The following is a 15,272-nucleotide window of genomic DNA, read 5'->3' as shown; positions in this document are numbered from 1 at the left end:
TTCCACCACTCCACAAATTATGTAAATGATGAAAACAGGTTGAAAATTGCAACAACAAAAGTTTCATTTTCTTCTATTTTGTCAGCTTTTAATACATACAAAAACTGGTTGTAATTTATTCTAATAAATTTGATAGAAATTTCAAATGATAAAAACAGGTTGAAAATTGCAAGAACCAAAGTTTGAAAAACTAAATACGTACTTTACAAAATAATAAAGATGTGAAAGTAGTACAATTATCGTCAATTTGAATTATTCTTTCTTTCTTACAGGAAAAAGTAAGATTATTACTCTTATACTCCCTCCGTCCCGCTTTAGCAGTCTCATTGACTTTTCTGCCATCTTTTTGTAAAAATGATAAAAAATAGTTAAAGAAGAGAAATGGTAAATTAAGAGAGAGAATAATATAGAGAAGAGTCTTATCTACATTATTGTCTCTTTTACTTTATCATTTCTCCATTTTAACTATTTTTTATCATTTTTACAAAAAAAAGGGCAGAAAAGTTAATGAGACTGCTAAAGCGGGACGGGGAGTGTATTACATAAAGAGAAGCACGCTTTGAATTATTGTCAACTTTGAGATAAAAACTAATAATTTTATAAATGTGGTCACCGCCTAATTATAGATAGATGAAACTAATAATCTTATAAATGTGATCACCGCCTTATTATAGATAGATGATACTATAAAATTGATAGGACAGAGTACAGTCTTTCAAAATGTGCAAGTAGTACAATTATCGTCGATATGAATTATTCTTTCACTGTTAGAGCATCTCCAATGCAAATAGGCCAGCCATAGTTCAGTCACTCTCTCTCTGCTATGTCTGTAGTACTAAAAATCCATCTGCTACATCAGATTTAGGCCAGCCATAGGTTAGCCGCAATAAAAATAATTCAAAATATACTATATTTACGGAATTAAAATTACGATTAAATTACGGATTAAATTTACGACACAGATACGGGAAAATTAATTCATTTCATTCAAAAAAGTACAAAGATTTTTTTTTAAAAAAAGGGCTTCCACACACGAGCCCCGCCACTTTCTACTCCTCGTCGCCGTCGCCGCCGTCGCCGCCGTCGCCACCGCCGCTGCCGCTACCCGGGGTATCTGACCCCACGTCGGAACCCCCCATCTGTGCCCTCGCGGTATCCAAATCAACCCGCATGCTCTCGAGCATCGAGTGAAGAAACATCTTCTCCGTGGGGTCAGTGGCGTTCTTCCAATCTTGGAAGAACTTGTACATCTGCTCCCGCGTTTTGTTACGCGAATAGAGAGTGTACTCGAGTGGGGCGGGTGGGAGGGCGGCGGACTGGACCTCATGGGGCGATAGGGGGGATCCTCCCCTCGCAGCCCGTTGCGCCCGCTTCTGTCCAACCGGGCAAGGGCGACCAGCAAATGAAGGAGGGGATGGAAACTCCTCAGCATCCGGGGGGAGGTCGTGGGATCCGCCGCTGCTGCCGCTGTAGTCGCCGGTATAGTTCAGCCTCTGCTTCTTCGGCCACCCAGCGTCGCACCCCGCACGGAACTTCTCGGAGTCCTTCAGCAACTCAAAGCATTCCCAGAAGTGGAAATCCTTGTACTTCCCCGCCAAGGGGAACTGACTCTCGGCTATCCCCCGGGCGTCCTCCTCATTCTGCCCACTAGTGAGCTGACGGAGGGCGTTGGCGTACAGCGCCGAAAAACGGCCGACCGCAGCCCTGATGCGTTCCCACCCCTTTCGGACCTCCTCCCCGCTGAAGTCCTTCCTGTGCGGGCAGTGCCTCCTGTAGGCAACTCTAATCTTCGCCCACATGTTGACGACCCGCTGGTTGTTCGCAACCAGCGGATCGTCGCACACCTCCAACCACCCCCTGGCCACCCCGGCGTACTCATCCTCCGCCCACTTCCTCAGGTCGGGGGTGTCGTCACCAACGGGCTGCAACGACTCGCCGACCGCCTTGGCCTTCCTCCTCGTCTTCTTCTTCTTCGTTGTGGCCCGCCCCGCTGGAACGGGAGTGTCCGGATCGCCGAGATCGATCCCCATGTCATGCAATGACAAAAGGTCATCGCCAGTGAACTGCGTCTCCACTGAGTCGACATGTGAGACGGAGCCGTCAAAAAATCCAGAGAGGGACGATAGACCGTGTCCCCCCCGGGTGACCCCTGCATCTCGGGATGCATACCCATCATCTGTTGCATCATCTGCTGCTGCATCTGGTGCATACCTCCCCACCCCTGCCCGCCGATAGCCTGTCCGCCGGCATACCCCACGGCATGTTCCCACCCCCTGGCGCTCCGGCCATCATCCCCATCAGCTGATTCCAAGGGACGTTAAACCCTGGACCCATCTGCCCGCCCATCTGGCCCATCCAGATCCCACGGGTACCGTGGGAGTCTGAGATCCACTCGTCGCTGGACTAGACTCGTTGTTGTGATCCATCGCTCGATGATGCTCTTGTATAGAAAGTTAGAGTGAGAGAAAATTCGTTAAAACAAGTGGTGCAAATGAAAATGAAACTAAAATCGCGTTTATATAGGTTTAAAAAAAAAATCAAAAATCGTCCCTGGCCGATCGGGCCGCCACAATGGCGGCCAGCGCTTCGGCTAGCCCACGCCGAAAATTTGGCCGATTTTCCGCTGGCCGCCTCCAATGGTTCGGCTAGCCGACCGGCTAGCGACGCGAATCGGCTAGTCAGTTGGCTAGCCGGCATTGGAGATGCTCTTAGCTTTTGAGATGAAGAGAGAAACAAATAATCATATAAATGTGAATGTGGTCATCACCTTAGACTCTATAGTGCAGGTTTTTAAAATTCAGCCACAAACTCCTTTTTCAACTCCCACATCAGTTTCTTTAAAATAGTAAACTACATAAATGGTACCTGATCTTTATTTTATATCGTTTTTGGTACCTATAAATCACATTTTTGGTACCTGATGCAATTTTGACCCCAAAATGCCCCTCTAAACAAATACATATTTCCATTTGTATCATTAAGGTTATTTTGGGCATACAAAACTAAGTACCAAAAGTGATATTATAATTTCTTCACTCATTCTTCTCACTCTTATAGTATTATTATTAATCAATATTAAACTTATTATTTTGATATTATAAATTAATAATTAATTTATTTTTTAATATCATTCAAATATACTTAATTATTGTTATAGTTATAATTATATTTAATTATTGTAGTAATATTATTGTCATAATACTAAAAACTAAAAACTAGTTGTAATAAATAAATAATAATATAATTATTTAAATTATGAATCACATAATATTATATAAAAACAATTATTATTATTATTATTATTATTATTATTAATATTTTACATTATACTAATAAATAATCAATATAATTTTAATAAAAATTTAAAATTGTGAATTATATCCATAATGATATTAAGAGTTGAATATTTTTAGTTAGGTGTTTCAACCATAAAATGAGTATAAAACAATTCAATACAAAATATTTAATTGATTTAAATATTTTAAATAATTAATTTAATTAAGTGTTTTGTTCTTGATTTATATTATGAATGCAATTAGATGTACGTATAAATAAAACACTAAAAAGAAAGAAGAAAAAGAAGAGAAAAGAAAAAAGAGGAAACATATAATAATGAGAAAAAGAAAGAAGAAAGGAAGATAAAATACTAAAAAGAAAGAAGAAAATGAAGAAAAAAGAAAGAAGGAGAAACTAAAGAAGAAAAAAAGAAAGAATGGGAAACTAAAGAAGAAAAAAAGAAATAAGAAATGAGGAAAAACATAATCACATGTTTGGTATACTATTTAATGAAAATTTCCAAAAATATCCTCCACAACAAAATAATCACAAGTTTGGTACCTAGGGTTATTTTTGTTACTAGGTATCAAAAACGATATAAAATAAAGATCATGTACCATTTGCGTGCGAAAGTGAAAGATCAGGTACCATTTATATAGTTCACTCTTTTTAAAATTCCAGCTCCAAAACCCCAATGTAATCAGCCCCAACTACAGCCCTAACTTTTCAGCATTTAAATAGTTGAATTATAATTACATTAGATATTAAATGAGAAATTAATAGGAAAATGTATTAATTCCAAAGACAAAAAATACAAATAATAAATACCAAGCAATACCGAAAAAAACAGAAAAATATTGAAAAGTACCAAAAGTACTACATCGACTCGAGTGTTACCAATTTCACTTACTAGATCTTTTTGGAGTTGGCTATAGCCCGAGCCTTGTGAATGATATGTTGTTGGGCAATATACTTCTGGAATTTTGGCCGCGCTCCATGGCATGGGATGTCGTGAGCACGAGCTTCTCCCGAGCTCGGTTCAGCTTCTTCTCCCCAAATAGTTGTTATAGGTCCTTCACAATTATCATGTTATGCAGTAATACACATATACATGATATTGACAATACATGACCGGTTCCACCCCGAACCTTTGATAGTTTATTTTTGTCATTTATGAAAATCCTAAAAATTATTTATGACAAACCTAATTATGCAACTATGCAAATAATAATCCAGTTATACATATAATAAATTCAAATATCCTAACATATCTTACCATATCTAAGGAGATCTTGCCATATCTTATTTTAATTAATACTTCCTCCGTCCCATTGAAGATGACCCACTTTCCGTTTTGATTTGTCCCAATCAAGATGACCCATTGCTTAAAATGGAAACCCATTTATCTCTACTTTATTCCCTCTCTCTTACTTTACTCTCTCCACTTAACACACAAAATAAAGTTGCATAAAATCCCGTGCCATCCAAGAAAGGGGTCATCTTCCTTGGGACGGAGGGAGTATTTAAAAATTGATTCCTTATGGAGGAATCAATATTAACGCCTATTTCATATTCTTAGTGGGAGAATTATTATTTTATTCTGCTCCGTGATATTTTATTCTACTCCGTGAAATATCTAAATTAAATCATAGGCTAATTAAATAGCCTAAGAAATCGAAATCCCCTTATTTCTCACCAATATTAACGTCAATCACTCCCCCATATCTTTCCAAATCTTTATTTATTTAATTGTGGGATTATATTCTTGAACTCTATAAATAAGAGTGAAAACCCTAAACCTAAATCAAAGAAAAACCGCCCCCACTCCCCCAAAATCACGTCTCCCCTCTCTCTCTCAATTTTTCTTCTACTATTCTTCAATATTTCTTCATCTTTTGAGAAGAATTGAAGTTGAAACTCAGGAATCTTTGAAGAATCAAGGCTATTACTTTGTTTCTACCTTTCGTTCTATCAAGAAAAGGTATTTTTATATTAATCTTTCTTCATCTAACCGATTAATCGGAGTTCTTGAACCCTCATGCATATAGATTGAGTGAAAGGGGAAACAATTGATGAATATGAGATGCATGTGTGTGTGTGTGAATCGTGTGTGTGTGTGCATGTGCATGCCTCGGTGTGCGTGCATGTGTGTTGTGTGTGTGCGTGTGATGTGTGTTGAAAAACACTCATGTGTGGCACGTTTTGATGATAGATCTGGAGTTGTTGTGGTGTGAATAGAAAGTAATAGGATAATAATATCTTGATTTTCGAGTGGTAATATAAAACTAATCGACGGGAGAAAGGGAAACGTTAGGAACATGCATGATTTTGAATCAATGATTGAGACTTACTTGTGATACACATAAATTAAAGGTGTTAACTCGCGCTCTCGGTGTGATAGCAAGAGGAAGAACATACTTGTGATCATCTAAGGAATCGATGTGGGCTTTATTCACTAAACTCTTTTATTACCAAAATAATGATTATGGTGTTATAAGGGTGGATTAAAATGTTATGACATGCCTGTGATTGTTTTGATTATGTTGTGTGTCTGATGCCTAGTTTGTGAGTCCGCTCCATTAGGCTATAGGCTATAAAAACGAATTCGGGTCTGAGTAGGGCCGCAAACCCTATCAGACTAGTGTACACAGTTGAGATCGGGAGCCGTCCTTGCTAGTCGGCCGGTCTCGTGGGCGAATAGTGTGGCCACACTTTCGTCGCACTATGGAATTGTTGGTTGTTGAGAAAATGAGAGGAATTGTTTGACTGGCCAGTCTATGAAATTATTTTGTGATACTCGATGATATACTTTTATAAATGCAAACTCGAGTTCACTATGGTAAGGATGACATATCTATTAAGATGTTTTGGCATGAGTTCGCTGAGTATGTTTAAAATACTCAGCCCTGCATGTGTTTTCCATATGTGCAGGTTGAGCAGCGACGAGCGGTTTGCGGTGTTGAGCAAATAAATTGAATGATAATATGATCGTTTTGAAACATTGAGTGGGGTTGTGTCTTCATACATGACTTTACTTTTCTCTTGGTTGCTTCGCTGAAAACATGAACTCTTTCCGTTTGTTTGAATTGAACTATTTCATTATTGTTTAGAATATCGAGACATGATGCGTTTTGGAATTTATCAAACCTTTGTCATTTTGAGCATTGATTGTGGTATTCTATCCTTCATTGGTTTTTCTTGATTAAGCCGTTGTCTTATTGCTTAAATAGTTAATTGATTACTCTGGTCAAATCTCTTTAAATGAAACCCTAGCCTACGCTCTTGTTGCATTTAAGTGCGCCTAGGTAGCAGTCGTCGTATTTATTATACCCTAAAATGTCGGGCTGTTACAAAGAAAGTATATAACTTAGTTTATTCGTAAACTTTTAGCTTAATTGACTCGTTGAGTTAACTCAAAACTCGAAAGTTTTAAGACAAATTGACTTGTTGGATTAACTTTCAACCTGAATATCTCCTAATTGAATAGTCCGACAATATAACTACATATGCTGATTTCTTTTATACATGTGTTCAATTGTAAGATCAATGCAATTGATTTGTTAGGGCTTATTTTGCTTCAAGTCGTATGTAGTATGTAATTTTGTTCTATGGTTTATTTAGCTTCAAGTCGTATGTAGTATGTGGCTTTGTTCTATTCCATTTCCAAAAAGAACGACTTTAAAGTTTAAACATGTTTTTTTTTGGGAGAATATAAGGAATAAATAGTTATTAATGATTTCCTTTTTTATTGGTAAATGAGCTTAAATTTAAAGGTCATGTCACCAATGACAAGAACCCTATATCTTTTGTCTAAGGCATTAGTTTTTACTGTTTGACCATCTCACACATATAAATACTATTACTCTTCTCCTTTTTTATATGTAAATGAATTTAAATTTTAAAGGCCGCGGTACATCTGCTTGACTTTTAATATTAATCTTTCTACCGTTTTGCCAACTAACGTACACTTGCTATTAATGATTTTCAAAATAGATTAGTAAAAAACTAAAAAGTGCTATGAACTATATCGAAAAACGGAGCGAATCTGCTCATTCATATAATACATCATTTTATACTACACTAATAAAATAATGACACATGGATATTTTTTAAGTTAATAAAATAATAGACTAAATGATTAGTTATCATCATACGTGTAATCATACACCAACATTTTATTTAATCAAACCAATTAATAAACAGATAATCACACTTCCAATTCCATTTTGTTGGAGGAGAAACACCATTTTACTACAAGTCATGGATGCAAATTTTCGAGCTGCTCATTTTCTGATCAACCAGAACACAAACACCACTTCTTGAAATTCCACTTCACTTTGTTATTTATCATTCTTTTGTTTTTTCCCCATTTTCTATTGCTCCTTGATTTGTTTAAGTAATGGATATTTTTCACATTAATGGAATATCTAGCCAACCACTACAGCTAATCCACCCATTTAAAGTCAATTAATTCATATAAAAACACAAAGAATCAAAAGAATTGACAGCAGATAGTGCTAAAATGGAAATTCAAGAGGAATCAATCTGGCAATTTGAAGGGCAATCAAGACCTCCACATTTTGCAGTGCCAAAACGCTACGAGCTAACTCTGAGACTAGATTTCTCTGTTTGCACTTAACTTAGAGAATTAGAAGGAAGAAACTTAGAATAAATGAAAACTTGGAAATCTTCTTTATTTGAACTTAGAATAAGAATGCAGACACTTTTCGGCGCTAAGCTCTTTTTATGATTTTTAATGGGAATTGAATAAATGAAATGTCTAGGGTTTAGATTTTAGGTTTTAGTTTGTTATTTCCTTTTTGAAGAATACGTGAGCTATTATATTGGTGTATGATTAAACGTATGATGATAACTAATCATTTAGTATTTTATTTTATTAATTTAAAAAATATCCACGTGTCATTATTTTATTAGTGTAGTATAAAATGGTGTATTATATGAATGAGCGAATCCGCTCCGATTTACGAAGATCCAAAAGTAAATGTTGATAGTATTTGAATATAAATCTGAGCCCAACAGTAAACATATTTTTGCACGGCCCACTTAGAGAGAGAAATATGAAAACCCTAGATCTGCTGCTATAAACTCAAACTGTTACTCTCCTTCCGTTTATAAATTTTGTGATTCTTTTGTGCCTCTTTGAGTTTCCTGTTGAGGATCTACGATTAATCGTATTGACTCGTCTCAGTTTTGGTTTAGTTAGGAGGCCAACACTAAAATTTAGGCCTTTTATGACAGGCTACTGTGATTTTAGCTACATAAATAATCCTTTGACATCTTCTATCTTCCACTTGTAAATTAGGAATCATTTTTTTACGTATTTAGGAAAATTTGATGCACTGCCTCTTGAATAATCTATTGGTGGTGCGTGAAATGTGCAAATTAGTTACCATTTAGGTTCAGACGGAGGCGCATAATGAGTTGAAACAGTAATTGAGTGCTAGGAACATCACACCTTTTGTCTTGTTCCTTATTCTGCTTCATACACGTCGCTATTTGATTTCGATGTTGAAAAGTTATTGGTTTGTAGTTTGTACTACTCCATTACCATTGTTTTAACTCGTGTCAAACGGTGACAAATTATTTACTGGTGCCAATTGTTTATGAAGAATCGTATCGATTTAGGTTTGCTTGATTCTTTTCTTTGGCCTACTGTTGTATATGTACGCATTTTGATTTTTCTGGGCAGATGATGAGTTATTTGTATTTTGTGCTTATCAAACCGTGAAGCTGCAAAATCGAGCTTTTTAAAACTGATGCCCTGTCTCATTTTTATTTCAAGTTTTCAGGTTCAAATTATATCTTGAATTTATCAATTCCTATATATACTAATCTCTCACTTCAGTGGGCGGATTCAGGGATAAGGGGTGGTCGACCCCTGACCCGAAAGCTTAATTATAATTGTTCTACTATAAATTATGTTTAGCTACCATCCAACTCAATTATCCACTTTAACAATATTTAGTTAATTTATAGTATTTTTTTATGTCATTTTTCACATTATCAATATTCATTCAAGTCCAATTCCAATGACGCATTTTCTAGATTTATCAATGACCATACAGGGTAGTGATAAAATTCAAATTTCTATATTATACAAATTCAAAACTTCTCAACACACAATATCAACACAACATCAATCATTGACTACCGTTGAAATTTTAACATTTTCTTGTTAAATGTTTTTTTGTGATCTGTTATATTTTTCAATGATTTAGATTATAGTTTTGAGTTTGTACAATATTTAAAGTTTTCATTTGTTCAGATTCCTGACCATCCAACTACGCTATTGTATATTTATTATTTATATTATTATTTTTTAATAATATTATTATATAATTTTTTTAATATTACACAATAAAATTTATAAAAAACACAATTAAATAACAAACTAAAAATTATGAAAACAACAAACAAAAACATAAATTACGATAATTGAAAATACATAATTGATGCTTAAAACATAAGATGAAAATTAGACATTAAGTTGTGATTCGGTAAATTTTGTCCTCAACCAAATCGTTTAGACTGAGCTTTGTGAGCTTCTCTATTAAGAAGTCGTGCTTTATTTTTCATATAAGAAGCTAGACTTGCAATCTCATTCGTAGTTTGTATGAAATCATTATTCTCGTCTTCATCTTCATTTTCACGACTGCTTTGTCCAAGTTTATCTTGAATGAACTCTGCAGGATAACAATAGTTCAGCTACATGTTTCTTCTGTCTTCCACTATCATATTGTGCAAGATTATGCAAACAATTATTATTTTCCTCTAATATCACAATGGACATTTGATAAAAACAATCATTATTTTTTCCATAATATCACTAAAAGCTTGATCAATATTTTTTCGCGCGGGCACTTGGTGGTAAACAACTTGTACTTCATCATTTGTGGACTTGGAATAGATTTGACAAATGCCGACCATTAAGGATATATGTCTTCAGTGATATAATATCTCATATTTTTTTCGTGACCATTTACTATATCATGACCTTCAGTACTTGACCTTCCAAAATATCATCAAAAACAAGAGATTGGTCAAGCACATTAATATCATTTCTCGAACTCGGAGTTCCAAAAAAAAAAGCGTGTCAGATCCATGGATCTTAAGATGCTACTGCTTCTAAGATGATTGTCGGATTCTTGCTTCTTTCAGCATATTGTCCGGCCCATGAAGTGGGACAATTCTTCCATTCCCGGTGGACCTTCGCAAGTACTCGTCGCCAAAGTTAGAAATTACACCTTCAACGAACTTGATGAGAGATTTGCGAATAAGTTGTACGCTCATTCTCAAATATTCGTCGTGTAAGTTGGCTGTTGTCCCGTATGCCAACACCCTCATCATTGTTGTACATTTCTGAATTTTGGGAAGGATAGAAATTTGGGGAATCAGAGAATATATTATTCTCATCATCCTCCATAGTTTCGTTCCAATTTTATCGAATGTGCCCGAAGGGATTCATCCTCCATGGTTAGCAACAAAGGAAACTAAACAATATGAAATTGTATCAAAGAATAAGGATTATAGGAGGAGAAAATATGAGATTTTTTTATTCAAAACTATAACAAATATGGTTTCTGTTTCTTTATAGCAGGTAGGGTTGCGTTAAAATGACAACACCTCTTAAAATGACACCGTGACACCATGCTACACTGCAATATTATAAATGCTACATTGCAATATCCAATACACTAGCTAGATTGCAACCTATCCAATACACTAGACTGCAATCTAGACTGCAATCTATAGATTGCAGTCCAACCTATTGGATATTGCAAGTGGAAAAAATTGTAGTCTAGCGTATTGGATATTGCAGCCTGTGAAAATTTGCCCTTGAACATTTTTTATGATTGTCACATGACAGTTGATTATTCGTCCATGTATATAAATGATTGACTAAAAATGGTGGTATGGTGTTACTTTAGGAGGTGTTGTCATTTTAACACAAACAATATCAGATATTGAGTATCTTATATCCGATATTTATTTTGACAACCCAGTCCAAACTATAATATTATAACTTAAATGCATAAAATTCAGGCTAATCACGGTTTGGACAAATCTCCTTAATCTTTTTCATATACTCCTTTTTTTTTTATCTTATTAAAAAAAGTGCCTCATTTGTGGACACCATTTTTCAAACACACCAAATTTAAGAATTTTATCAATGCTCTACTTCACGCACAACACAAATACAAACACACCCTCGCACGTGTATATATACAAGCATACTTAGAAAGAGAGAGAAGGAGGGGAGAGCTTACTCGTATGATTATGTGAATTAGAAAGTGAAGTAGGATGAAAAATCGAGCAGAAAATTTTGTTGCATATGAATCTATACGTTTTTTGCATATGATTTTGCAAAATAAATAGTGAATCAATTAACTCGGGGTAATTAAATAATCAATGAGTCTAAAATGTCATACTATTCGATTAATTTTAGAAGCAATTCCATTTTTAAAAATTTAGATGATAGTATTAACTTTCATTAGGGTGCCCACTTATATGGTGGTATATATGGTTTCAGCCCAGCTAAATGGGTCGTCAAATAAGCCCACAACAAACAAGCCCAAATATCAGGTATAAAGTTACGACACATAAGCACCTTTCCTGTTTCCTCATTCAACGACTGTAAATAAAATCAATTTCCGACTTAGGTTTATCAGAGAGAGAGAGAGAGTTAGGGATTAAAAATGGAATCGGTATCGGTGAAAAACGAAAACGACGCCAACAATAACAACCAGACATCCTCCGACGAAGATAGAGAACGCCTTGTCCTCGATCTCAAGGCCGGTCTGCATCCCCTCAGAGTTCGTTTCCCCCCTTTTTTCTCAGTTTTACATCATCTTTATTTTCTTACTGCAATATTCCGCTTTTCCTGTTATGCTATTCAAGCATTAATCTTTCTCGTGGCAAGCGCTTGTTTGCTAACCAACAAATTCACCATCGAATTGAAACAACCCTCGGTTGTTTTTCTTTGCCCTCTTACTTTATTTTCACTTATTTCATTTTTGTTTTTGGTCTATTGTGTTCATGGACCATTTCCCCTAAATCAATCGGGGATGCCTTGCACAATCAATTCCGAACGTTATTTCGATTTGATTAAATGAGCCAATACTATATCTTGACAAGGCTAAAAGATCCAATTAACAAACAAGACTGATTCGGTTACTTACATTTTGACATATATTCATGTTTGGAAGTTCAGTTTGAAAATCATGACATATGTAGTGAGCAGTGGTACAGTGATGAAATCTTATATCTACATAGTCATGTCTCATTTCATTCGATTCTAAATGAGGGTGGATTAGATTAGTGTCTTCTTCACTAATATATAATTCTCCAATTTTAAAACTCTTCCATCTCCAATTTAGATTACCACCAGTGGGTTTATTAGTATAGACCATTCCAGAATCCGTTCGATCGAAGCATGGTTATATGTTTTTCATTGATAGTACATTATTCCTTGAGACCGAAGCTAGCTAGATGGAAGTTGCATAATGAATAAACTATTGCTAATGTATTGCTACAAATCCACTCTCCTGGTTCTAATCTATGCAAAATATATCACCTTCAGAACAAATTTGTATTTTGGTACACTCGTCGAACTCCTGGAGTCAGAACTCAAACATCGTACGAGGATAATATTAAGAAGATAGTGGATTTCAGTACGGTAAGTTCTTTTGCTGCATGAATGATTTTTGGAGGCAGTGAAGATTTGGCCTTCACCTCAACTAAAGTTTGTATTCTCGAATCCATCATGACTGGTTCAGGTTGAAGCCTTTTGGGTATGCTATTGTCACCTAGCCCGCCCTTCAACTTTGCCAAGCCCAACAGATTTGCATCTATTCAAGGACGGTATCCGTCCGCTATGGGAGGTACATAGGGTTATTCCAGTAGCTTTTAAATTTTTGCTTCTTTTATTTTCATGGATTGTAATCTCTCAAGTTTATATTCTTTTATCAGGATTTTGCTAACCGCAATGGTGGGAAATGGATTATCCGACTTAAGAAGGCTGTGTCAGGCCGTTTCTGGGAGGACCTGGTATGGAAACTAACTACCCAATAAAAACGATCCTCTTTTTCCTGCTGGAGTAAATATCTTAATCTTAACCCCCACCTATATAAGTCCACACACCCATGGTGTAATTTAAAACAACTTGCAGAGCTGTCATTTTAGCAACCTTTCTGGTGTCCTTGTCTATGTTCAGTTGGCTTTGATAATATAGTACTTTCTGAACAGATATCATCTATCGGAGCTAAGTAGTATATTAATCTGGTCTTGTGATTACTAGGTGGATTGTTTTTTTTATATGTGTGTGTGTTGGTGCATGTATCTTATTTAATTATGTAAGCTACTTATAATATGCACTGATTTTTAATCTGAAAAGCTACCTACTAATTGTTGCATAGCTGTTGACCTCCAGGTTCTAGCGTTGGTAGGAGATCAACTTGATTATGGCGATAATATTTGTGGTGCAGTACTGAGTATCCGTTTTAATGAGGATATATTGAGTGTTTGGAACCGCAATGCATCTGATCATCAGGTTGGGTGCTTTTCTTGTAATACAAACGTATTCTTATAATCCTCGTCTTTCCTTGTATGGTGAACATGTTTTCTTTTTTTTGGTACGATCAGGCTGTGATGGCTCTGAGGGACTCGATCAAGCGGCATCTAAAGCTTCCCCACAGCTATGTGATGGAATACAAGCCCCACGATGCTTCACTACGTGACAACTCCTCATATCGAAACACATGGTTGAGAGGATAGGAATTGCCCTACTCATACTGGAAGAATGCTTCTGCTTGAGAGGCTCTCCTAAACTAAGAGAGAGGTGATACGGTTTCAATGTTGATGTTCAACTAATCCACATGATTTGGATTTTCATGTATAAGTCAAATATTTTGTTTTAAACATGCACTTACGTCTTATTGAGAGAAACGTTCCCAACAACCTAGATCCGTTGTCTGATTATTTATTGGCTTCTTGAATGATGGTAATACTGCAAAATCGAATTACAATGTATTACATGGAATTGGTGTAAGCTCTATATATCTATATATTAGGCGGAGCTAGTATTGTTCCAGCTCTCTGCCTTTTATCAATAGAGCACAAAAGAAGTTACAGAGGATTTCTTGCAATCGGCATCACAGATTGAATATTGTGGTGGTTTGTTGATAGAGCTAGAAAAGTAAGTTAAGACTGAGGAAATAATGAGGTTAAGAAGGGAGATTTAGATTAGATAGAGGAGGAAGATCCCAGAAAGCATCGCTTGGATCGTAGACAGTCTCCATATAGTCGTGAAGACCATTTATGGCATAAAGCGAAGCTGAAATCTGCCTCTCAACTTTGATGCGCTCGAATTCGAACAGCTCCGAATTCTCATCTGGCAGCTCCAACATCATCATCTCCTGAGCCTGAGGCAACAGAAAACCTCTACCAAAACCCCATCCCTCCGCTGCATCATCGACTAATTGACCCAAATCAGGCTTATAGACATCATCTTCAAACAAGGGACTAGTGCTCGTCGATGATTCCACGTCTTGACTAGACGTTGGCTGAGGCTGCAGGTGCTTCTTCTTTGGTTTTGGATTTGGATTTGCATTTGCATTTGCGCTATTGATTTTGTTGTTGTTGAGAAGCATGTTGATGCGGGATGCAAGAGGGGAGTTGGAGGAAACCTGAGTGACGAAATTGGTGCGAGTGTTGGAGCCGCGGAGGAGGCAGGCGGCCTCGTCGTAGGCACGAGCAGCTTCTTCAGCGCTCTCGAAGGTTCCCAGCCACATTCTTATCTTCTGCGTTGTGTCTTTGATCTCTGCCACCCATCTCCCGGAAGGCCTTTGTCTAACTCCGATGAATTTGTTGCTGTTTCTGCGGCTGCCTGCTTTCATTTTGGTGGTTTTGGTTGGGGGGAGCTTCACTTTCTCCTGCTGTTGCTGTTGGAACTTAATTTCCATTGGAATTGACAAGGT

At 36.5% G+C, this 15,272-nt stretch overlaps 2 protein-coding genes and 1 non-coding gene across 3 annotated transcripts; 2 read left to right on the top strand and 1 right to left on the bottom strand.

The window, feature by feature from the left end:
* Positions 1-8,980: 8,980 nt before the first annotated feature.
* On the top strand, positions 8,981-9,060 carry LOC125208734 (small nucleolar RNA SNORD36). The gene has a single exon (XR_007174213.1). It is a non-coding gene; the product is annotated as a small nucleolar RNA SNORD36 (small nucleolar RNA).
* Positions 9,061-11,919: 2,859 nt separating this feature from the next.
* LOC125208208 (eukaryotic translation initiation factor NCBP-like) lies at positions 11,920-14,257 on the top strand. Its single transcript, XM_048107791.2, has 6 exons — positions 11,920-12,110; positions 12,878-12,973; positions 13,074-13,178; positions 13,267-13,344; positions 13,727-13,846; positions 13,939-14,257. Exons 1-6 carry the CDS (start codon positions 11,994-11,996, stop codon positions 14,068-14,070), a joined length of 648 nt encoding a protein of 215 aa, XP_047963748.1. The 5' UTR covers positions 11,920-11,993; the 3' UTR covers positions 14,071-14,257.
* Positions 14,258-14,345: 88 nt separating this feature from the next.
* Positions 14,346-15,270, bottom strand: LOC125208207 (ethylene-responsive transcription factor ERN1-like). The gene has a single exon (XM_048107790.2). The coding sequence runs from the start codon at positions 15,255-15,257 to the stop codon at positions 14,520-14,522; it is 738 nt and encodes a 245-aa protein (XP_047963747.1). The 5' UTR covers positions 15,258-15,270; the 3' UTR covers positions 14,346-14,519.
* Positions 15,271-15,272: the final 2 nt, after the last annotated feature.

Source organism: Salvia hispanica, chromosome 6, assembly GCF_029641045.1.
Source record: "Salvia hispanica isolate PSC_SH4W2 chromosome 6, Shi_PSC_v1, whole genome shotgun sequence".
NCBI classification, from domain to species: Eukaryota; Viridiplantae; Streptophyta; class Magnoliopsida; order Lamiales; family Lamiaceae; genus Salvia; species Salvia hispanica.
Note: the sequence above shows the minus strand (reverse complement) of the source record. Positions and strands in the feature narration are given on the sequence as shown.